Source organism: Centropristis striata, chromosome 12 (genome assembly GCF_030273125.1).
Source record: "Centropristis striata isolate RG_2023a ecotype Rhode Island chromosome 12, C.striata_1.0, whole genome shotgun sequence".
Classification (NCBI taxonomy): Eukaryota; Metazoa; Chordata; class Actinopteri; order Perciformes; family Serranidae; genus Centropristis; species Centropristis striata.
In genome coordinates this window covers 9,564,657-9,588,999 of record NC_081528.1, presented here as the reverse complement: position 1 = coordinate 9,588,999, position 24,343 = coordinate 9,564,657, and the positions used below count along the sequence as shown (strand labels likewise).

At 40.7% G+C, this 24,343-nt stretch overlaps 1 protein-coding gene across 1 annotated transcript in view; it reads left to right on the top strand.

The window, feature by feature from the left end:
• ppargc1b (peroxisome proliferator-activated receptor gamma, coactivator 1 beta) overlaps positions 1–24,343 on the top strand; it is a 101,895-nt gene that overhangs the window by 50,141 nt on the left and 27,411 nt on the right. The window contains exons 2-3 of the mRNA XM_059345581.1: positions 14,566–14,751; positions 18,503–18,703. Of these exons, the coding sequence (XP_059201564.1) occupies positions 14,566–14,751; positions 18,503–18,703 (387 nt within the window). The remainder of the gene's footprint in view (positions 1–14,565; positions 14,752–18,502; positions 18,704–24,343) is intronic.

Genomic DNA, 24,343 nt, shown 5'->3' with positions numbered 1-24,343 from the left:
GAACAAAGAAAACAGTATGTAGAAATATGTGATTTTGTCACTGAGTCAATGTGAGAAAGATTGACTTCCCTTTATCCATCTCCATTCATCAGCCCGGCTCTCTGATTTCAAAACATTGCAAGCTGCTGATAGTAATGAGGTCAGAGGTCATAGTGCCATTTCAGTATTCCTAGCAGCAGAGAAAGATGATAAGAGCAAACCTGACAAAAATGCTCCTAAATTTTGCATGAATGCTTAATTGGATTAAGTCTAATCCCTCATATTTAGTAAGAGCAGTTAAATCCTTGCACAGATTCAGATTAGTAATACAGCACCTGGATTAAGTATTATTGCAGTTATAACGCACATGAAGGAGCAGTAAGGCCCTCTGCACATCATCAGTAGCAGAGTGAGTCACTCAATGTGTCCCAAATCCACACAACGCTATTTCTAATGCGCTCCTGAGAATGTGGTGTGTTCACACTGTAAATGTGATACATTGAACTATACTGAAACCAGACTACAGTCGAGTATCTATCAATAGACTCTGCACTAAGGCAATGCAAAGGATTAAAGTGTTGGTGTAAAATCTTTTTTGCAAAATTTAAAAAGTTAGCTTAATATTTGCTTGATAACTGAACTTTGAACATAATGGCAAATTTAAATCATGTTTCCATTCAGGCAGTTTTCAACTTTAAACTACAAGGAACTTTAATTTTGTCTTGATTCTGGCGGCTCCTGTGGCTAATAAGCGCCACTGCATCATGTCACAAAGATTGTGATCTGCTCGTGCATACAACTTATTTTTAATCATTCTTAGGTGAAACACAGCTGATGTTCTCGTTTACTACTGTAGGTCATATGGAGGCATTGGCATTAAACTGAGACTGTCTCATAGCAAGTAAAAAAACATCATGTTGTTGCTTTAATGTTACATTTTAATGCTAAACCAATAAGGTGACGGCTGTCAGTGCCTCAACACAACCTTGAATAGACAATAAGCTGTTTATATTATAAACTGTTTTTAGTTTGCCCAGCATAGACAATGACACCTTGTAATCCTAACATGATCTTGACAGGAAGCATGACAGAATGTCAGAAGTTTTTAGATAACCAGATAGTAATGGATTGTGCTGTTCTGTTACCTTGGGGAAGCTGATGACCTTAAACTTCATCTGCACCTCAGTGTACCGTGTTCATGTCTCAGGACTCTTATGGAGCATTTCCTTGTCACTGATGACATTCAGAAACAGGAAGAGTGCAGACATGAATCTTTTGGTACCACATTCCATTCAAGGTGGTCACTCGATGAAGAGTTCTTATTTTAGATCATCTATGATGTGATGAGTGCATGAGAACGTTCATCAAACAGCTGTTAAAGTGCTGACCAGTGGGGTCTCAGTGTTTTTGCTCAAGGGCACCTGAGCAGGGCAGGGTAAGGGAGTTACTTTGCTGTCTATATATATATATATATATACACACTTCTCCAAAAAATCAAGGAAACGCTTTCATCTCATGTCAGATAAATTTTTCCCAACAGAAAATGTAGATTTTGACACCAAGATGGACCTTCTAAGTGACTTGGAAGATATATTGGTTCTCATAGACTTTATATGGCTGCCATCTCCAATCTGCAATCTTGATGAAGTGGCTCTAGGTGAGATAGTTAAATTGAAACCTATGGTGATAGAGAGCATGTGGAAAAAGATCTGACATGAGATAAAAGCGTTCCTTTGATTTTTTTTTGAGCAGTGTGTATATATATATATATATATATATATATATATATATATGCACATAAACAAACCAATATAATCACATGCACACACATTCTGCAGCAGCTGTGATGGGAACAGCCAGTACTTGATCACACTCTGGTTTTCGGCAGCGTCCCACTTCCCCCTCCATTGGCCTCATTTGTCCTCATCATAGCACATTTACGAATACACACCAAACACACACACACACACACACACACACACACACCTACTTTGACCCTGTGACTCACTGACTGACTGACTGACTGACTGATTGATTGATCGCCTGCTGGTCTCTCAAGGAAATGAACTTAATCAACTTAAGAGAGAAATTTAGACAGAATGTTCCTTTAAAGGTTCAGCACATGTAACAGAGTTTCCTCTGTTTAAACTGCTGAGGCATGTAATAAGAAACACTGGCTGCCAATTTAACGTTTCATTCATTAACGCTGGTGTGTGCTCAAATCTCTTTATCTGTCATGTGGTAGAAGCAGGTCGGGGTCACACACACACACACACACACACACACGGCGCCACAGCTTTTCCGATTAGACTTGATTTATTCCACAATAATCACTGTTCACTTGCATCATCAACCTTTAAGGCATGTTTGTGTGTGTATATATATATGTGTGTGTGTATGGGGGGTCATCTGTGTCTGGCAGAGGCTCCTCAAGTCACCAGCAGCTTGTGGAAGAACTGGTCATGAGACCAGGATCAGAGCTAAATATAGACACACACACACACACACACAGTGTTAGCTGGATGTGTGTGAGGGCAGTATCTGAATGAACCTGTGCACTTATCAAAGAATCACATTTGCAATTTTGGGTAATGTCTCCTTTTCTCTCCATTTATTATTCTCTTCCCTCGTCCGTCTTTTCTTTCCCACTAAGAACAGAGGAACTCCGCAGGGAGCGGAGTGACAAACTCTCTCTTCCTGTGAGTCTCTGAGGATCAGCCCGCCCGCCTCGCTCCTCACAAACATGTTTCATTTTGAGGAATCAAAATTCGGAAGACTTAATTTTCTCTTTGTCACTCTTCTTGCCAAACATTTTCCTCCACTGCCTCTCACTTTATGATATACTTACTTTTAATACTCCGCACAACACGCTGTGATGTGTGTATAAAGTAGAAGGATTAAAAATGATATCCACAAGGGGTCATGTCTCAAATGTATTCTTGTTCTGACGTCTCAAATGTGAGGATTTGGACTGTTGGTTGGAGAAAATAACCAATTTAATGACAAGCAACTTGTGACAATCATTTTCCTTAATTTTTTTCTGACATTATATAGAGACTGAACCAACAGATTTATAGAAAATGGCATCATTACATGCAGCCCTAGACTTGAATGTCTGTTCTAGGGTTAGGCAGTCATTTCTGTGTTCATATTGTCCAGTGGCGGTAGCTCAAGAATGCTGATGGGCAATCTGATGTGTGAAAATGTTTATTTATATATTTGAATATTCAAAAATAACTTTTTTTTTTTATAACAATGTCTCCTCTACTCAAACAACTGCTTTGAGAATATCACAGCATTATGTTCTGTTTAACATTATTATCTTAACTTTAATATCACAATCCATATCATATCCATAATGGTAAAGACATTTATTAAGAGCAGTGAAGTTTTGATGAGCAGGCATATGGAGAATGGAGATGCAGGGTGTCCAACTGGAGGATAAAAGACAGCAAACTGGTTTGTGATTTAGGATTTGAAGTTTACTTGTCACTTGTTCTGATTAATGGGGAATGGGGGATGTGCTGCTCCAATAGAAACATCTGTAATTGCAAAGAGGGGCACACATTCTAGAGATTATTTGTCTAACTTCTTATTTGTAATACTAAGTTAGTTAAAATGACCTTAAAACTCATTACTTCAGTTAAATCGTATATCGTCAAACAACTATTGTATTTCTGTTCATCCTGAGAGAGGGATCCCTCTTCAGTTAATCTTCTTGAGATTTCTGCCCATTTTTTACATGTTTTTGAGGAAAGGTGAGGAAAGAGGGTGTCGTACGCTGAACAGACTTGCTTCATTGGCCAAAAAAGTAAACTCAACTTGAGTTAATGAGACTCTAGTACAAAGAAAGTTGGACGTCAGGTTTGACTTTTGTTTGGATCAGACTTGAGGAAGGAAACAAGCAGAGACACTGTTTGTACTGAGCTGCTCCCGCTGCGAATTCGTGTTAACTTTGTAAATGTAAAGCAGGTTGCTGCTGAAGAAACATTCTGCTGCTCAGTCAAGCTTCTCTGGATAAATAAAGATTAAACAGCGTGAGATAATGATTCCCATTGATCTGCATCCTAATTTAGCCTCCGTCCGTACCCTTGTGAGTCTTCATTGTCTGGCTTTGTACCTCAATAATCAAACGGCACATAATTGGCTTTTTGTGGCCCTTATTAAACATGGAGGGGGGGCTGCGGATGGAGGGGGCATCCTTTTTGTTTGCAGTAATTAAGCACATCCCCTCTCTGTTGGCTGCTGAGGAGAAAAATGAGTTGGGGAGTTAAAATTGTGCGGCGTTCCCTTCTCATTACCTGTCAACAAATTGCTCATGGAGTCACAAGCGACCCTCTTGTGTCAGGATGAAGCATTGGTTGTCAGCCTGAAGAAAAGGGCCTTTCAGAAGGTCACTGCATAATCACACAGGGTTATGAGATGATGTATAGAATGTAAGCAAACATATTCTAGGATATAAATATGGAATTTACTGCCGTGTATTAGCTGGAAATAATCTCCTTGTAAACAGGATGGATGATAGAAGAAGATCATAGCTCTACAGACAAAGGCACAACAGAATATTCCAAAGAAGAAGAGATCAACCGGACTGTTTAATTGACAAGTTCTCTGGGAAATGCAGTACAGCAATTAGTGCTTAGCACCAAAGATGTCTCTCTTTTCCTTTCTGTCTTCCTGTGAATCTCTGAGGATCAACCCAACTGTCTGGTTTGTCAGAAACATGTTTCATTTAGGAGAATCAGAATTTGGAAGACTTAATTTCACTTCTTGCCTTACCTTTTCCTCCTCTGTGTCTCACTTTACGATTTACTTGTTTTTAATTCTAAGCTGTGTTGCATGTTTTACCTGGAGGAATAAAAGTTATATTCCCAAGAAGGCAGATGCCGGGTGCGTCATTCACAGCAGATATCTAGTTTTTCCACAATATTACTTGTAGTTTATTCACAGTGTGTGGGTCCCAAAACACCACAGCAATTAGCACAGAAGATGGAGACAACATTAAAAAGATGACGATCTGGATTAGCACTTGCAAAAGGAAAATAAAATCTGTTAATTTTATGTCACTTTTTATTGCTTGATACTCAAAGTTCGCATGCCAGGTTTCCTCGTTAACGGGGGTCACGAATCGATATGTTTGAGCGGCACTGCGGGGACATCTGAGGTGTCATTTATAAACCACTTCCTGTCAAAGTGACCTCCAAGAAAAGTGAGAGTTAAGGCGGTGGGACACTTAACGGAGTCCCCAGCCTGGTTCACTGCGTTATATCTTCCATGTCACTTCAGTGTGCGAGGGAGGGAGGTGATTACAACTCTCCATCCGGCTCCTCTCATCACCATTTTTCAGCTATATGGGCTCTGGTCTGTCACTTAACCTTCACATGTACCCCTCCCCATTTTCTGGATTACAGTGTTTCTGGAAGACAGGTTTAAGGTGTCGGTTTAGATCATTTAAAGTTCACACAGATCAAGTATACAAAAATATTTCACTTTAATCTCCTTGCACAAAGTGGAAGCACTAGTGGTGACCATTGCAAAAGGCCTTTTCTCCTTTTTCTCCTCCTGTGTATTTTCCCAACTAATGTTATGTTGTGAAATTTGGTCATTGTTGCAGCAAAATGTTCAGAATTGTCAGGTCAGGTTGGGTTAAAACGCTTTTACATGAAAGAAACTGAAATTTATACCTTAAATTCAAATCCAATTCACCAACACATTTGGAAAAAAATGACCATGATATTATTTTCCTGTTGCAACGGTCAGTTATGAATATCCATAAAAGTAATTGTCAGAAGTGAACTCTCTGCTGGACAGTGGTCACTTGTCATGGATTTAAAAAGAGCAAAATTGGTTTCTCCTTCCTTGTGGGAATTGAGTTAAAGTGCAGAATTGGTTCAGCAATTTTGCAACAAGTAAGAAGGATTTCTGCAATATCTACGTCTTTAGTTGCAAGACTTCATTTGGGTCTAAAACCTCTTGATCCATTGCTTTTGCTGCTCAGAACAAGTGGCCAAAGCCTGTGAGGGTCGAATCTAATGGCTCATGTAACACACCAGTGGAAGTAGCAGCTAACCTGAGACATAATCTCTGATATTCAGAGGAGACTTATAGTCTTCTTTCCCCTCCTGTGATCTACGGCCGAGAGTTGAGGGAGCTTGACCTTGTATGGTGGTGGTGGTGGTGGTGTATCTATGTGTGTGTATGATTGAGTGTTAGTGTGCCTAAAGGGAAGTTTGGACAGTCCAGAATAGTGGCGAGGACTCACCGGCACATGATTGAGCTTGTGACTGACCTTACATAACATTACAAAAGGCCTGCTGCAGAGCTGGCAGGAAATCAGTAGCCACGGTTTTGATTTCTCCGTATGGATCAATAAGGTATCACATTATTATCAGAACCATGTAGGGGCTGGTGTATGTGGAGGGAGTTGTTTAATTGGTGCAAACATATGTTTACCACAGCTATAAAAAAAGCAAAAAATATGAATTAAAGGCTAGTTGCTTCTGCAGTTTGAGTGACATCTTGACAAATGATGAATGACAATGATGGAATTGGGTCACAACACAAGTGTGTCAGGTCAGTTAGCTAATCGCTAGTTTGATAATATGCTAAGCTAACTAGCTTGTATGTTATAGTATGAAGTGTTTGTTGAGGTTGCTTCATATTTTCACCTTTCATTCCAAGAAAAAGCACCTTTTTGACACCACCCTCAATCTGGGAGCTCATTGACTATCAGTGTAACAATGATTTAGCCTCTGGGGGCGACGGCTGATATTTCTGGGGTGTTGCCAGCAGTTATATGGGCCAAGACTTCCTCTTATGTGTGCCTATCATAGTTTACAGAGCAGTTAGCAGCAGCATTAATAATCTTTGTAGGTTTTTCAGGTCAAGACGGCATTTTGGCTCATTTCTATAAACTGATATCTTTGTTTTTATTTAGATAAATATATTTTAAAAGCTAAAAAATTACAGTTCAAGATTGCATTCCTGCCAATCATTGCATGCAAACTGCTCAAACATGATTTGTCGATACTTTTCAGACTACAACCGGTAACCAGAATGCTTCCAAAACCAAAATCTCCTTCCAACATATTCTGCATTCATATGCAGATGTCTGTTTATAGATTTCACTCCACCTCCGATGACTTAACTCAAGATGATTCCAGCCTCTTAGAAGGTCTTGTGTAACTAAAATCCCAATATGCTATTCATAGAAAACAGAGCTTTACCTCAGCACCATGGTGAGGAGTCAAACAACAGATAACCCTTGAAGGAATGTGTCGTGTGTGTGTGTGTGTGTGTGTGTGTTCAAAGATAGAAGTGAAGGATGCGGTCCAGCACATCCACATGCTCGAGCACCACTGCAGAGTCTCACTGGCCTTTCCATATCCACTTGCTCGTTTTAGCCCAGATAGCTCTCCCACGTGCAGGCCTGCTATAAATAGTGCAGGTTTAATGCGCGATTGTCCCGGCAGGCTTTTTATGACTGAACGGGCCAGTAGGTTTTCACTGTTGTTACTAAGGCAGAGATTAACCACAAATGGAAGTCACCACACTTCATTTCTCTTTACACCCCATTCCCCCAATACCACTATTATTACACTGTGATACCCTTTACAAGCAGATACTCGTGAGTAGATTTTATAGGTTTCAAAAGGTCAAAGGTCAGGGCTAAGTCTTCAGTCATGTCAGCACAAATTCTTACTGTGAATTCGTATGAAATCCAACTCCGTGCCATGATGTTTCCCTCAATTAATTTGTGTTCATTCTGCTTTATTTCAACATCGTTTATTCTGTAGGAGCATAATTCATCCTCACATTTTCCTGTTTATGAAACCCCTTAAACTCAAAATGAACTTATTGCAATTTTGCCCTTTCAATAACTTCAAAGGTGTCTGTTTCCTACGTTAATTTCATGCCCATTTGCTTAATCTGCCTATTCTAATGCTCCATTTAAGCCATAATAGATTTAGACAGAGACGCAGTGAGTGATGTGTTCTTTCCTGAGATGCTATTGTGTTATGCCTCTGCCATTATAGTGCATTATAACAGGAGAGAATATGCCACTTTTTCTCCTATTTATTTCCCTTTTAGCAAGCATGAAACATTTATTTTTCCCAGGAAAGGATGACTGAGCACTGTGGTATTTTTCAGCAAAAAAAACCCTGATTTATATTCATACCTCAGACTTGTGGATTTCAAATTCTTATTTGCTCCAGGGCACCTCAGTAGGGAACTTCAGGGAGTCGCAGCGAGCTTTCTTTTCCAGTGCATTGAGATCTTTTATGGATACAAACATGTAGATTTGGATACAGGCTCTCGGCTGTTTCACTGCCTTACTGGGCTAATCGTGTCATGGCCTGCATTTGACCCAGTGCAGGAGGGTACTGTTCGTCTGAGAAAGAAATATATTATACTTGAGGGTGTGTTGCATCAAAGAGCTTCAGTCAGTCTGAATGACAGAGCTTAACATTTTGCATTTAACAGAAATCATTGTAAATTCAAGCTATTTAGTTAATAAAAGTCCTTATTATTACTATTGAAATAGGTGTTTCAAAACAAGGAATCAACGTTTAAAGATTTAATATTAATTGTCAATTCAAAGAAAGGTCTGTAAATTGTGAAATTGTTAACAAAGACTTGTTTTCCTACGGAGAACAGCAGCTGTAATCAATTACAATAGACTCTAATACTGACCCTTAGTCATGGCAAAACAACACAGCCACAAAAACTGCCCAAACCACTTCAGCATAATCCACTTTTGTACCCTTGATCCGTATGTTTTCAACAATTGCGGCTTTGCCCGTAAATTGCGAAATTCAGCTTTGAAACTGCTGTAAATCCACAAGCATTCCTTTAATTTAGTCAGAGAACCTAAACCTCTGGTTTGAGATAGTTAAATAGAGTGAATGGGTGTTTTTTCTGCATCTGTTTGGAAATCTTAGATCACTAGTCTCACAAGCAAGTAGTAGTAAGCATGTGTGAGGTCAAAGGGACTGCACTCAGACAATAAACACAACATGATGTTCAGTGATCGCGTACAGAAACGGCTGCGAGAAAAAGGAAACAAGAGCGGAGCCGAGGAGGCGTCTTGTTGCTGAGCTGCTCTGTTGCCTTCTTCCTCCTCCTGGCGTGTGTGAGTCATGTTGTGTGGCTGTCAGGGGCTTCATCATTATTCAGAGTCAGCGCGGCGGTGGGAACACGCTGCAGTCACATTCGCCGGCTGCCTGTTACCTTCTGCTGCTGCAGAGAGGACGCTCAAACGCTAGTGTGTATGCTGTTTGCCTGTGTTCTGCTTGGTCATGTTTGTGTGTTGTTGCATGGCTTTGTATGCTTGTGTGTGACATGGGCTGATCTATATTGGTGCATGTGTGTGTGACAGACAGCAGGACACACCAGCAGAGCGTCATATAAGGCAGAAAACTTTTGCTTTATGACGCTGATGAGATCACATGAAGTGTACAGCTCCTCTATAAGCACGGTTCACTTGTTTTCTGGTGCAACACGTGCACACATGTGTTACTTATGTACGTGTTTGGGAATGTGTGTGTGCTTCATGCCCAAGGATGCTTTTATTGATTGACAGCTGCAATGAAGAGACGGAGGGAGAGAGAGAGAGAGAAAGATGACTGAGAAGAGAGAGGCTCAGTGGAAACAAAGAAATCAATCAGACTGTCCTTTGAGTTTATAAGAGATGATAGAGAGATAGAGAGAAGAAGAGGGAAGAGAAGAGGACATGAGACAAGGGGAGAGGACAGAAGATGAAGGAGAGGGAAAAGGGGATGGAGAAGAGGGGATAAAACAGGAGATAATCAAGCAGAAGAGAGAGGGGGAAAGAAAGGAGAGCAGAGAAAAAAGGAAGCTATAAAAGGAAATGAAAGAAGGAAAAATGAAGGGCAGCAAAGAGGAAAGAAAGGGAGATCGTGGTGGCAAGACAGAAGGGGAAGGAGGAGAAGAAATGAGGGGGGATGGAGAGATGAGGAAGGATGCTGAGGAGAAAGAGGTAGATGAAGGAAAAAAGAGATGACAAGAAGGAATGAGGAGAGGGGAAAAAGAGAGGAGAAGAAGACAGCTGAGGGACAAAACTGAAATAATAAAAGAGGGAACAGAAGAAAAAAGAGAGAGAAAAGACAAACTAAAGGGGAATGTTGAGGAGAGAGGATGGATGGAGTGGAAAGAAATGAAAAGGAAAAGAAATGGGGATGTTGAGGAGAGAAGAAGGAAAGAAAGATGGGAGAAGAAGGGAGAAAAGGATGAAGGAGTTGGAGGAAAGGAAGCTGAATGAAGGAAAGGACAGATGAAGGAAACGAGAGGAGTCAAGGAGGGATGAAAGGCACGAAGAGGGGAACAGAGACTAAGGGAACGGGATGAAAATAGAGAGAGGAAAGGAAGGATGCAGGGGGATGAGTCAGACGCACGTGAGGGGGATGTGAGCTGCATGCTAACTAACGCACACACACACACACACACACACACACACACACACACACACACACAAGGTGAAAACACACACCTGCATCAGCAACTGGAGGGAGAGGAAGCGATGGGAGGGTCTTATAGAGGGCATCCTCTCCCTCGTCTCCTCCCTCCTTCCCTTCTGCTTCTCTATCAAGTCACGACTGCCCTCCCCCCTCCCTCTCCCCATCGCTCCTCCTCTATCGCTCTTTTATTCTCTCTCTTCTGACCCACATCTCTCTCACCCACTCAGTCTCTCTGCATTCCCCTTTTTTATTTCCTTTCCTCCCTCCTTACTTCAGCTCCTTCTCTTGCCTTTCTTTTTCCCTCTTCATCCTTCTTCCCCTCCATCCCTCCATTCTCTCTCTCCACTTTGCTGATTGGCTCTTTGATCATGTCTGCTCTGGTCTACTGTGTAATTCTGCTCCTTAATTTATGAAACTATGAATGATATCAGCTTGTGCTATCCATTCCTTGACCCAAATAAATACTCCTCACACAGACCAAATAAACACACACACACATACACACATGGAGTGGGAAGAGTAGTATTTCTAGTTGTGTGAGGTCGTAGATCAACTCTCTACGAGTCAACGGTCATAAATACAACGCAATATCGTAGTGATTAAAAAATGTAATCTTGAAGTGTGTTTCTGTGAGTGTGTGGGGGAGGGGTTTGTGAGAAAGAGGTGTGGTTAAAATAAAGCTAATATTTTGAATTATGAAGTAAAGTCACTTTTATTTTGTTATTATTATGTTTTAATAATAAGCCATTGTTTCTCAAATAAAAGAAAAAGTGAACAGTAATTAAACAGCATTATCAATACATTCCAATTAAAGCACACAGCGGCAAAAGCACAATATTATGAGACAAGAACAGCAGAGAGAAGAGAGACTGATGATAATGTGCTGCTGTTTGGAAGCGGAGCAAATTCATTATAATTTTGTAAATTCATAATTTATGTGTAAACTGTTTGTTGATTAGTTTTGGGGGAAATGTAAACTCTTTAAACTGCTGTTGTGAAAGGATTTCTGGTGATTATGGTGGACAGAGCAGGAAACAGTAACATGAATATTTCTCCCTGCTCATTTTTTTTTTTTAACATCAGCATGAAATATGCATGTTGTTGAACATAGATCTTGCTGTTTTTGCATATAAGTTTTGGACCCTTTACAATCTGAATGTAGCTGTTGCAGCACAACTGAAAAAAGAAGAATATATGACAGTTTATTGACAGTAAAATATAATACAGTATTGTTTGCTCTCTAGGCTACAGCAGAACAAGCGAGCATCAGTCAGCATTCTTTCTAATGGCCAGCTAACTGGTTGCAAAAAGAAATCTGATTGCATAGAAGTCTATGAGAAAATGACCTTACTTCTCACTTGATTTATTTTACTCTGTAGATATCTTCCTAATGATTATAAGGTCTCAATTGCCAGTTTTAAGTCCCGTTAATCCAACAAAATGTTTATGGTTGCCTATATTGTACAAAAAAAGAAACTAAGGAGTCTGGTGGAATCTACCCTGTCATGCAAATAAGTGTTGACAGGCCAAAAACCAAAGTAATTCGCTTGTGAAATGCAAATGTCACAGATTCAAACATCAAGGTGGCTAGTAAATCCATTTTATTTATACAGTCTGTGATGATAACCCCCAATGAATGAGAATAGTTTCAGCACATTTCCATCCTGTACTGCCACAAAGTTCCTTTTTGATAAACGTTTCAGTTATTTCAGCAGTTTGTTATGGGAAATGTGCAGTGAAGTCGGTCAGCTGGAGATGAGATTATCTGTGAGGAAACCTGATAGTGCAGGAACACCGTCTGTTTGATTCAGTTTGAAAGATAGTTGGTGTAACTGGTCGACCCTGTCTGCTCATCCAGTGAGATGAATGGGAACGTTCGTGTGTGTGTGTGTTTGTGTGTGTGGGCGTATAAGTGAATGTGAGACAGAAAGACCGGTAACGGACCATGTTTCCTCATCAGGCATACAATAGGACATTGATCTCTTACGCTTCTGTGGGAGCAGCTCACATTAGCAGTTCACTTAAGTGTACAACGCTTGTAAAAAAAACTAGTTTGGCTGCTTTCTTTCCCGCACATTCTTTCCCCCCTTTTCACTCCTCCTCATACCATTCTTTATTTCTTTCTTCCCCTAAATTTTTCTCCCTCTTCCTCCCCCGAGAGACCACAGTCGCTTCCCTTCACACTGAGTCACGTACACACACACTTCCTGCTCTTCTTTTTTTCTATTCTCTCAATGACGTGGCTCAGTGTTTCTGTCTGAATCGCAGCCATGTGTTGTGACTGCACACCACGTGGCTGACTGGAACATTATTTCTGTAGAACTCAAAGTGGGGCTCCTGCCGGGGTTTCGGGGTTGCTTCAGAGTGTCTGAAGACATTTTGCTGGTGTTCCAGGGGGTTGTAAGAGGTTTCTATATGTTGTTGAGAGCATTTTGAGGATACTTCAGGGGAGTTCAATTCTTATTAGGATTCAAGGGGTTCCTGAGGAGGTTTATGGGGATCTTTAAGGGGTAATGGTGCTCCTTGAGGGGCCTCAAGGAGTCTTTGGGGCTTAAAGACATCCCACAGGGTGGGGGTTTCTAAATGGGTCATTAAGAGAATTGTAGGGGTTCTTTTTTGGTGGAGGTTGCTTTAGGGGGCAGTCTTTAAGAGAAAGAGTTCTTCCAGAGATATGGGTGTCAGTAGTGGTTTTTTAAGCTCTTGAGTAGTCCTTGAAGAGGTTTTCACACAAATAGGGACTTGGTTAGGTTTTCTTGAAGTCAGTTCAGGGTTCCTTTAGGGGTGAAACTGTCCTTGTGAGGCTTTTAGGGCTTCTTGATGAGGTTTCTGGAAGTTTCTAAAGGAGTTATGGGGCGTAATAATAAGGATGTACCATAGGTTTGGGTGGCCGGCGGGGTCCATGGTGGAGCTCAAGGGATTTTAAGAGGATTCGAGCATCTTTGAGGGTTTTTTAAGGTTTTACAAAGGACTTCTAATGTCCTAATGAGGTTTTAAGGGGTTAATCAATCATACATTTGTTTAGTTTCTTCTATAATTTCAAGTATTAGTCTGTCCATAAATGAAAACTTTTGTCACGGTAGTAAAGCAATGTAGAGCTATCACTTATAAAAAAAATAAAAGCCTCAATAAGATTTTTATAGTACGCTGAAATAATCTGCATTGAGTTGTCTCTTGCATTGTATGTGCAGAGGCTAGGTAGGTATTTAGTTTCATTCAGGAGATGTTTTGACCCCATCAGACACAGAAGAAAAAGATGTGCCACCATGACCAAAGAGTCTACAGATTAAACAGACTAAACACAGCAGCTCATTTCTCTGATTAACAACCCCTCAACCAACGAAGGGGAACTAATCACCCGTAGACCTCTTGGGTCACGGTTGCACTTGTTGTGAGCCACAGGGAGATGTGCTGGATAAATGCATGAGGACGCTTCCAGATAGCTGCTGCTGGTGAACGTGACGCTTTCTCTGTCTAATCCTGCATTGTGCCGGGGCAGATGCCTCTATTGGTTTCAGTGTCAAACCTCCTCTAACATGGAAGTCTCATTATCTGTAATGAGTAGCTGTTGAGAGATGAGGGGCTGTTGATGAGGGCTCCTTGTGACTCCGACAGCGAACAGTGTAATAATCTACAGTATATGCCAGATGATGGAGGCTTTTATCCAAAGTGCCTCACAGTACTTCAACTGCATACATATTTTAGAAAGGGTGGCCCAATGGGAACTAAACCCCTAATTCTAACAATGGCTGAGCAGTGCTGAGCGATGAACTTCACAGGAAACACCAACCTTGGCACTCTCTTAGAGGGAAGAGAATTATTTCCCATGTTTGGTAGCTTGTATTTCATAGAGCAGCGAGAAAACATCTATTCCTTTGTGATCGCATAACAAAGCAGCAGCATACAGTGACGCAGGTTGTTGATTTCTCACTGAGGATCTTTCCAGCTGTGATCAGCACCTCCAGTTTTTTGGGGGGTTATGTTTAACACAGTGACTCATGCACTTTTGTTACATCTAAAAACGACAAGCCGCCTGGGAATTTTTGCTTTAATCTCGATGTTTGACTAACGTGACCTTTCCCTCTCTCTCTCTCTCTTTTTCCATCTTCAGTATGGGGAGGAGGAGGTGTGTTCGGATCGTTTGGACACTGACTTCCCGGACATCGACCTCTCCCAGCTGGACACCAGTGACTTCGACAGCGTCAACTGTCTCAGCGAGCTTCAGTGGTGCAACGATCAGGCGGCGGACGCTTCACCGCCCTCCATCCACTACAGTACGGCGGATGAGCTGTTTGAGGTGAGGCATCTTCACCAAAATACACTTGGGTGGGCCACTATCAAAATGCATGGTGGTAGCAACACTTTTATTATAAACATTACTATTTAAATGTGTGAAAAGTAATAGATTGGTATTAATATGACTGCAGCTTGATGCACTGGCTTCTTGTTCACTAAGAAACTGATGCAAAAGAAGTGCAAAGTTAAACCCCCCTGCACAAGAAAAGAAACAAATTCATCAACAAATCAAACTCCCAACTGCTTCAGGCTTAAGGCTAATCCACAACATTGGCACATGTTGGCATAATTATTTATAATGACCACGCCAGGCGAAAGCTGTTGACCAGAGTCATTACAAAGTAAGAAAAAACATGTTATTTTGATATGGTCGTTTTACTTACACAGCACATTGAATCTGGGCCTCGAGGTCAGTTGGTGCAGCAGCCAAAGTTTCCTTTACTGTTGACATGTGCAAAGCCCCAACCCTCCACCTGATCCCTGTGCTGAAATTTGCAGCATGTCTCCGAGGGTGCTGCCAAGGTATTACCAGTTACGATGTGTGTAACATGATAATGGAAGCACTCCATCAGTTTGGATCGGCCCAATGCTTCTACAGAGCCAATGAAACCCCCGAGGCTCCGGTATCAGCTGCCCTTGCTTGATGAATTCGGGGAACACCCTTCTTCTTCGTCTCTATCTGAAAGCAGAACCCTGGATCATTGATTGTCTATAGGTTTCCCGGCCCCGGCGATGTCTCAAGGTCCCATTACTGGCGCTAAATTGAGTGCATCTCGAGAATAAAAAGACGACAACAGAGAGATAAAGTAACATTTAGGTCCAGATCATCGTCTATGTAACGCAACTCTGCTGGTGGAAATTGCTGTGATGCTGTGATGCGCCGCAGAGTATTGGTTAAATGAAGACATGATGGGAATGCAGGTGAAGTAAACACAGACTGTCTCTGTCTGTACTCTCTTTATTTTTATTTCGATCCCCATTAGCCGCGGCCCGAGTGACTGTTTGTCTTCCTGCTGTCGGCACAAAACTTTACAATACAGTTTTGCATCTCGACTCAAAGTACTACATTAACTGTGATGGTTACTGGTATTGACGGCACGCTCTTTATGAGGAAGATGCAACAACATTCATTAATGGGATCTGCTGCTGACATTACCTGATGAAGAGACGAACGAGACAAAAGAGAAGACATGGAAACACTTTTATCTGTTATTTCCACTCGTCTGTTCTTTCTCTCCAAATTCTATTCTCAAACGCTTCCTGGCTTACTGCCTATTATCATTCTCTTTTTATTTTTGTTCCATTTTAACTTTCCTTACTGAATCTTTTCCTGACTTTAGTCTCACCTAGTTTTTTTTCCCTTGCTATCTTTATCCAACTTTCTCTTCCCTTTGTCTCTCACTCGTACATTTTCCATTTTAATTATTTCTCTCTCTTGTTATTCTCCTACTGAATGTTTCTTTCCTTGCCTTTTTGAACTTTCTCTCTTTCCTTTCTACATAACTGTCCCTTGTTTCACCCTTATCTTTCCGAACCTCTGCCACCCACCAACCCCCAATCCCAACCGTGGCATATTATATTTTAGCCAATATGGTATTGATCAGACTAATGGAGCAAAGCAGACAGTCGGACAGCATTTGGTTATAAACACACAGTAATGAAAAGAGTGATAAGCAGACAGATGAAGCCCCCCGTGCCTCTGTCCACCGATACACCACTTATTTACCGTAGTGTATCGGAATCTAATCCCATGTCGGGCGGGATTGATCTGTGTGCTGTGGCTTCATTTAACCTTGGACAGTGTAGAGAGAGACATTGATTAAATTACAAAGGTTATATATATTACTTTAATAACAATAGAGGCATCTGCATTGGCAAATATATAATCATAGGTTATATTCCTTATCTGTCGTTTCATTTCTTTGTCCCTCTGTTTCGTCTGGAATCTAATTACTATCCAGGAAATTGAATTAATGTCCATCTAATCTAATTAATATAATCAGGTAATATCCATGGGTGCTTTTGAATGTACAAACATAGTGGTAATGCTAATAAAGCCTTTCTGATTATGATCTGCTCACTTAGACAGAAGGAGACAATTTAAATTTAAAATGAAAATCTATTAGTAAGAAAAACAGTCAAATTAATCATTATAAATGCATTTATTTGAAGTTTGATTCAAATAATTTATGGTGAAGTGAGTAAACAAATAAACATATTTACCCCAAATTATGTGGAAAAGCATAATTTATACCCCAAAAGTAACTTTAATTCTTTGTTTTTCACTCCTGCGGATCATTTCAAAGTCTAAATTGCTGCACCTAGCTGAGAGACAGAGAGGCAGAAAAGCCTGAGAGACAGAGAATAAATGAAATAATAAATAGTTTGGCAGCCGGGAACAGATATAGCTGGATGATAAAAGAGAGAGACAGATGAATGGAGCTCGGTGGCTTCCCGTAGGCCAGCCGTGCTATCACCTCTCCACCAGACTCTGCTCTCAGCAAGATGGCAGCTCCATCACAGTAAACAACCCCTGTGTGGATGTAACAGGAGGGATGACGGGATGGAAATTTTGGACTGAAATTATAGATAAACAACGTTTTCTGCTGCGTATCATCAATTTTGATCAGTTTCAAGCTTGAAATTTGGGGGAAAAAAGCATGTACGCCATCATGAGAAGCCAATAGTGCCAACTGGTCATTTTTTCTTTGTTTAAAAGTCCTGTTTCAGCAAACCTGTATTGTTCTTTCTAATGAGGTCAAAGGTCAGAGTTACATCATCCTGACCATGTTAATAAATGAGACAGAAAGGAAGCAAGAATGGACTTTAGATGGCAGCTAATTAGAGTGAATGGAGGAGGAAGATGGAGAAGAGAGGAGATGAGGATTCAAGGAGTGATTCAGCACTGACACACAGCTTCCAAACACTTCTATCTGCATTTCCACTTTTAAATACATATAAATATATCGGAAGACAGTTATTTTCCAACTGCCTTAATGACTCAAGACAAAATGAGTCAAACTGGGCGGTTGTTTCATTCCTGTGGATTGCAGGGCGGGGTCACATGGGGTTCAGGAAATCAAAATTTTGCATTTCTTAAATCTATATCCATCAAAATAGCTTGTTTCTTGCTAGATAACAGGCATTTCCTTCAAATAGAACTGGTAGAAAAACTGCTGTGTGGTCTTCTTCTGTCCAAAAATAGACAATGTTACTTTACTGTAATTATTCAATCCAAAACTGTTGTGGAGCACAAAATGTTGTATTCTACATCAACAGAAAATTCGAGAGAGGGCTTCTTACAAAAGTTCCTTTTTTGCATTAAAAGTAAAGGCAGTGTAGGTAGAAGTACTCAGATACTTCAGCAACAGTAGAAATACTATCTAAAAATGCTCCTGGACAAGTAAGAGTCCTAATCTAAAATGTATTTTTTTTACTAAATATTTACTTCATTAAAAGTACAGTACAATTATTACCAGCAAAATGGAGTTAAAGTTTGGTATAATAAGGGAACATTATTATATTATTGTATTTTTATTTCCAGAAAATACACATACGAGCACTTTGTATTAAGGGTAATTGTAGTTATTGTACTGCATGGTGGTAGAGGTCATATTTAGATAATTTAACACCAGCTGCTGAATAGAGTTTTCTGTGAAATATTTACAATGTGCTCAACATTGCTGACTTTAAGTCGTACAATCACACTGTTTTCTGACCTGCGCTCTCACTGTGTTCGAATCCCCTCTCAGATAGAAGAGGAGAATGCGGCCCTGCTCGCCGCTCTGACTGACAGTTTGGATGGCATGGTGGATGCGGAGGTGGGCGGGCTCTCTGTGTTCCCCGCCCTCGGGGAGGAGCCTGACCAGGAAGAGGAAGAGGAGGACAATCTTCCTCTCAGCGCAGAGGACTTCAGCCAGTCCCTGGGGGCCGAGACAGAGGACCCATCTCTAGTAAGGACACTTTAAACCTTTTCTTTCTTTCGCCGTTGTTGGCGAGATAACATTAACTGGAAAAACCTCTGATCAGAGCGCTCATTTCCATCTCGCCTGAGGGTCCCCGACCTCCCTGTCGCCACCCATTTACCCCACTATCAGAACTTGATATGTTCACCTCAAATATCCTCATGTTTCTTTTCTCAAATCAAAAAGTCCCTCGCAGCTCAAAAAACCACCGCCAGTTGAAGTGGAGCCTTTCATACATGCTTCAAACACCAAGCACTCGCCTCTGTCACCCCCGCCACGCTGTGCCTCTCCGTTCCCATGCTCTCCCTCTCTCCTTCTCCCCACTATCGTAATCTGTGTCGCGTTTGCTAACCTTGATGTTCTGCTTGTTGGCCCGCAAGGTTCAAAGTCTGCCTTTCACTCCAGGAAAACAGAGGGGCGCTGAGGCACACTGTAACCTTTCATCCAGTCTTGTCCTCTGTGTGTGTCTTTGGAGTGTGTGTGTGTGTGTGTGTGTGTGTGTGTGTGTGTGTGTGTGTGTGTGTGTGTGTGTGTGTGTGTGTGTGTGTGTGTGTGTGTGTGTCTGTGTGTGTGTCTGTGTGTGTGTCTGTGTGTGTGTTGCTGTATTTCTAAGGACCACGTGTCCTTCCACAAATAGAAAGAAAGTTTGAAATACTTCAGACTGAGGACACGTTGCAGATTCATATTCAAGGAGTTTGTATCAGAATTTTATTTTGCTTTGGGCAATGATTAGAAATATTAGTTTTTAATTAAGATCAGTATGCTAATTACTTTGCTTTGGAGCATTTTTGAGATTTTTTCTTTTATTTGCACAACTTTAAATTATAGCCACATAAAGTTATAGAGTATACACAAGGAAACAGGGAAAAAGTAAAAAAAGAGCACATTCATTAGTTTTACCTATATATAATAAATGGGTTAGTCAAAGAATATTCATTCATTCTCCTGAGGCGGGGTACACCCTGGACAGGTCGCCAGACTATCACAGGGCTGACACATAGGGACAGACAATCATGCTCTCATTCACTCCTATGGGCAATTGAGAGTCACCAATTAAACCTAAGCCGCCTGTTTTTGGATTATGGGAGATGCTGACACGAGGGGAACATGCAAACTGGAGCGAAGAGCTGTTGGCCAGAGTCTCTTGCTGTGAGACAAGAGTGCTAGTCAAAGAACAATAAAAGTATAAAACATGGACTTTTTAAAAAAAATATGTTGCATACTGTAAGGACGATGTAATTTTAACGAAAGACTAAAAAAGTTCCACAGAAGTGCCCCTATATTGAAACAGAATAACTGACCTGATTAATTAATTAAATTGCATTTAGCATACAACCCCAATTCACAACATTAAATATCTTGTCTTTGTTCTATATTGAATTAAATGTAGGTCAGATTGGATTTGCAAACATTTGCTTTCTGTTTTTGTTCATATTTTCACAGCATCCCAACTTTTTTTCTGTGTTGAGTCTGAGTTTTAGAGAAAGACAGCATCTGTTTTTGTTTTTTTCTGAGATCTGAGAACGTATTGACATTCTTTACTTCCACTGAATTTTGTTTGAGGAATGTTCCCAGATCTCAGAAATCACTTTGGTGTGTACAGTAGTATCATAATTGACAGAAAAGTTTGGCCAAATACTGTGATAGACCGTAATTTTCCATTTATGCTTTAGAATAATAGGAGTGAAAAAGTCCTCACAAGTTCAGTAACCCCAACATGTATGTGGTCTTCCATCACATGCTCGAGTTTATGTGTTTGCTTGTTTTCGACCCCATCCTCCCCCTCTTTCTTTTTACACAGTGCTGCTGGATGCCTCTCTCTCTCTGTAGGCCCCTCCATCATTCCCTGAACCACATTTCCAAGAAAGGAACCTTGTTTTTCTCTCCTCTCTCTGTCCCCCTCTGCTATCAGCCCCTGCCTGCACCTGAACAACATCTCTCCCCCCAAAAAAAAACACTAAACCTCCGTCTCATCAAACGGGAACAACAAATTGCTGTATCCCTTTACAGTGAATATTGTGCCCTACTTTCCCCTCGGTTCACTCTGCTGTCACAAGAATGCAGGCCTGCACTCGGCTCTGGAGCTTAATTGAAGCAGGAAGCTATTTCACTGCAATAAACGACTTATGATTACTGCTGTAATGCGGCCTTATTGCACTTGTCAAGATGAATTCAGCCTGCTTCCTTAATTTGACTTAAATTTCACAGCAAAGGGGGCTGCTTGCAGGGTTTTCTTGTGCGCTGTGATTTAGCGACAGGCTACAAAGATACTATTGTTTAGCAGCCATGAGTCACGCCGGGTGGCTGAATACCTAAAGCGTAGATATTCACCGAGCTGCACTGCCTTCGCATTTGCAATCACACACACGAGTCGAACTATAAAACACGTCTGTCGGTGAAGTCAGAGGAGGTTTGTGAAGCTCTATGATAAAAGGTTGGGTGTCTAGTGATTGTTAAGGTTCCAGGAAGTAAGCTAAGTTAACAACAGAAGCACTTTGTAAAACTAATCGAATTACTATTAAATTACAAGACTGCTTTTACTGGACTTAAATTCATGTTCATAAGTGAGTACAAGTCAAACGAAGGATCAGCAGCTTTCATATTAAGACCTTTTAGCCTGCTAGTAATGTGTCTCTGGGATTGTCTGTCTGTCAGTCCAACACTTTTGTCCAGACATATTTAAATTATATGAATTATGTGACTGGTGTGATTTGGTAGATATCTGTGGTGGCCAGAGGATGAATTCTAATGACTTTGTTGATCTCCTGACTCCCCTCATGTCTCGTTCTGATTATTGGATAGTTTGCCTTGAAATTTGGTGTAGATATTCATGCTCCCCCCGGGATGAAATGTAATTACTTTTTTTGATTTATTTAAAATGTTCAGTAAAATAGCTCGCACCAAGAAGTGTTAACAAACAAATGAGAATGTTTTTTATTTGCGCGGTAAGAAAACCTACAAAGCAATGTAAATATAGAAGAAACAGATGTGCATTGTGTAACACAATCTTAAGTAACATTCAAAAGTGACCAAAACTGTGCACATATCGATCAGTTGCAGCTCTGGATCTGATGCATGTGAATTACTGTTACTTGCACAGTCAAGTTTGTACATTTTGTGCTGAGTATTTTCATATGATCGACTCTGTAGTAGCATACATGCATTTTTTTATGCATACATTATGTAGTTTTTGATCTGCTGCAATCATCTACTGTGACCTCATACTGATCCCCCCGCCAATGACATTGCCTGAAAGAAAGTTAAGAAATGTTTTTTCAGCTGAGCCCTTATGTCCCCAACACTTTAAAACACAAAGTGATGCCCTTGTGCACAGATAATCTCATGATTTTAAATGTAAATTTTGAACATAGAGGTAAGCCGATGTGATCCTCTGAAAGACTTTGAAAGTTTCGAGACTGACTTTTACTGACTTTAAAGGGCAGATATCACGTGTCATATTTGACTCTTCTATTTATTTAATACTGCACTGCCTCTGTTGGTGGCTTTACAGAATCTGACTGGCGTCAGAAAGAAAAATGACCAGAGGAAAGGGCATTCCTTCCAAATGGGTGGAAATGATAATGACTTTAATGACCTCAGATAGTTCAGTACAGGAATAAGGGTAGCTTGGCAGTTGAGGAAGCCAAAAAAGATGCCAAGCCTCATATCCATTAATGTGTGAGGCTTACACTATGCTGGCATGGTAACAGCAAACAGGCAGCCAGACAGAACTGGTTCTGTCGTCTTAATGTCATGGAGGTATTGTTTAGTCCAAAACAACAGGTCAGCGATACCGAGAGGTCGAACCACAAGATGCCATCGTCTTCGCTGTTGTGTTGTAAAACATGCTGGCCCCACACATGACTGCCCTGCCCTTGTTTCACCTTGACGGCTCCTTGGTTATCAGTCAACCCGTGTCAAAATAAGAATGAGTGTAGGCTGGTTAATCAGTTACGCCTGCCAGGTCTCTCAGTTCCCAGCTCCATCTAGTGACGAGAGACACTGAAGGTCAAATATGAAGTGGTCGGTTCTGTTGGATGCTTACTGTTAGAACTTGATTAAATACTGTTTAGGCCTCTCCATCATGCTTATGTCATCTGTCAGTTTGGTGTCTTTGAATTTACTGACATGACCACAAAACCATTGGGTGCAAACCAGGGGCGTACGTCTAAAGTTTAAGATATTTAAACAGTTTAGACTAGTCCAATCGTCTTAAAAGTATGAAAAACACTCTAAAAACACTCAAAATTGAGCACAATTAAATCTATAAGGTTACACATTGTCTGAAAAGATATTGCATGTAAGAACTGTCTTAAATCCTGAACTGAAGACTTGTGGAAAGGACGGGGCTCTATTTGGAAGGGAGGAACGGTCAGGCAGCAGCAGCAATATTAAATGTTTACATTAATAAAAGAATAACTTAAGATAAGTGAGTAGCATATCTGGTGTCCACTGGCAAGGATAGCAACATTTAATAGACTTGTCGACCAATCACATGCATGCCTTGTGCAGACAACATCCTCTGTGCATGAAAACTAAGAGAAATAGTTTCATTATCATCACAAGTGATGAAATTCGAGAATATCCTGAAAAGAACAGAAAGGATCTGACTCTGAGAGTGCAGATTCAGATGTAATGGCGTGATTTCAGTGGCACAATTTCAGTTTCCAGCTTGGTGTATTTTTTTTTCTTGGAAGAGACGTTTTTGTTTTTCGCCGAAAGGTTTCTCAGCTTGAATATGACCCAATTCTTTAAACTCAATATCACAAAAGTTAAGTTCAAAAACTGTAAGTTTGTGCTAACTGCCTGTGCCACACATGTAAATACCAATAATTCATCGTGCATTTCATTGCAGCAGTACCCATCATGGTTCATCCAACACTATAACAGTAGAGCTGAGAAAGTCGTCTCCATCCCCAGACACACACACACACACACACACACACACACACACACACACAGACAGACACATAGCGCTCAGTCAGCTGCTTGTTGCTTCATTCCTCTGACAGCTGGCAAGATAACACGCTTTTCCAAAAAATTTCCCCTCACACACACACAACAGTCCCTTCTTCTGTCACACAACCACATACTACTACTACGATTACTACTATTGCTCCTGCTGCTACAGTTTCTACCTTAACTTCTGTCTCTGTTGTTGCCACTACAACCTGTGCAATCATTTCCCTCAGGCATCATCTTGGTACGCCTCCAGGCAGCAAGTTTGTGACTAGCATGACGAGTCAAGTCTTTCATGGCTTTGGGGGATTCAGAGTTTTCTACATCTAAAGTTATGAGCTGCCTAAAATCATTTGCATGTCAGCAACAGTACTGGCAGTTTCTCCAAAGCACAGGAAAACTATTTTTTTCCCCACTAAGGATCACCCAGAAATAGTCACACAAGCAGGTGACAGGAGGAATATAATTAAAATGTAATTTAAATAATTTGTAGAAATTACTGTGATACCTCATTCGTTATTGTTTAGATTTCTTTACTGTGAACTCGTTGAACTCTTTGCTGTCTAATAACTGCACTACTATTACTATTCACCTGAAGCAGCCACTTAACTGTGATAATACCAAACTTTTCACAGTGCAAATTGCTGTTTACACTACAGCTACCTATAT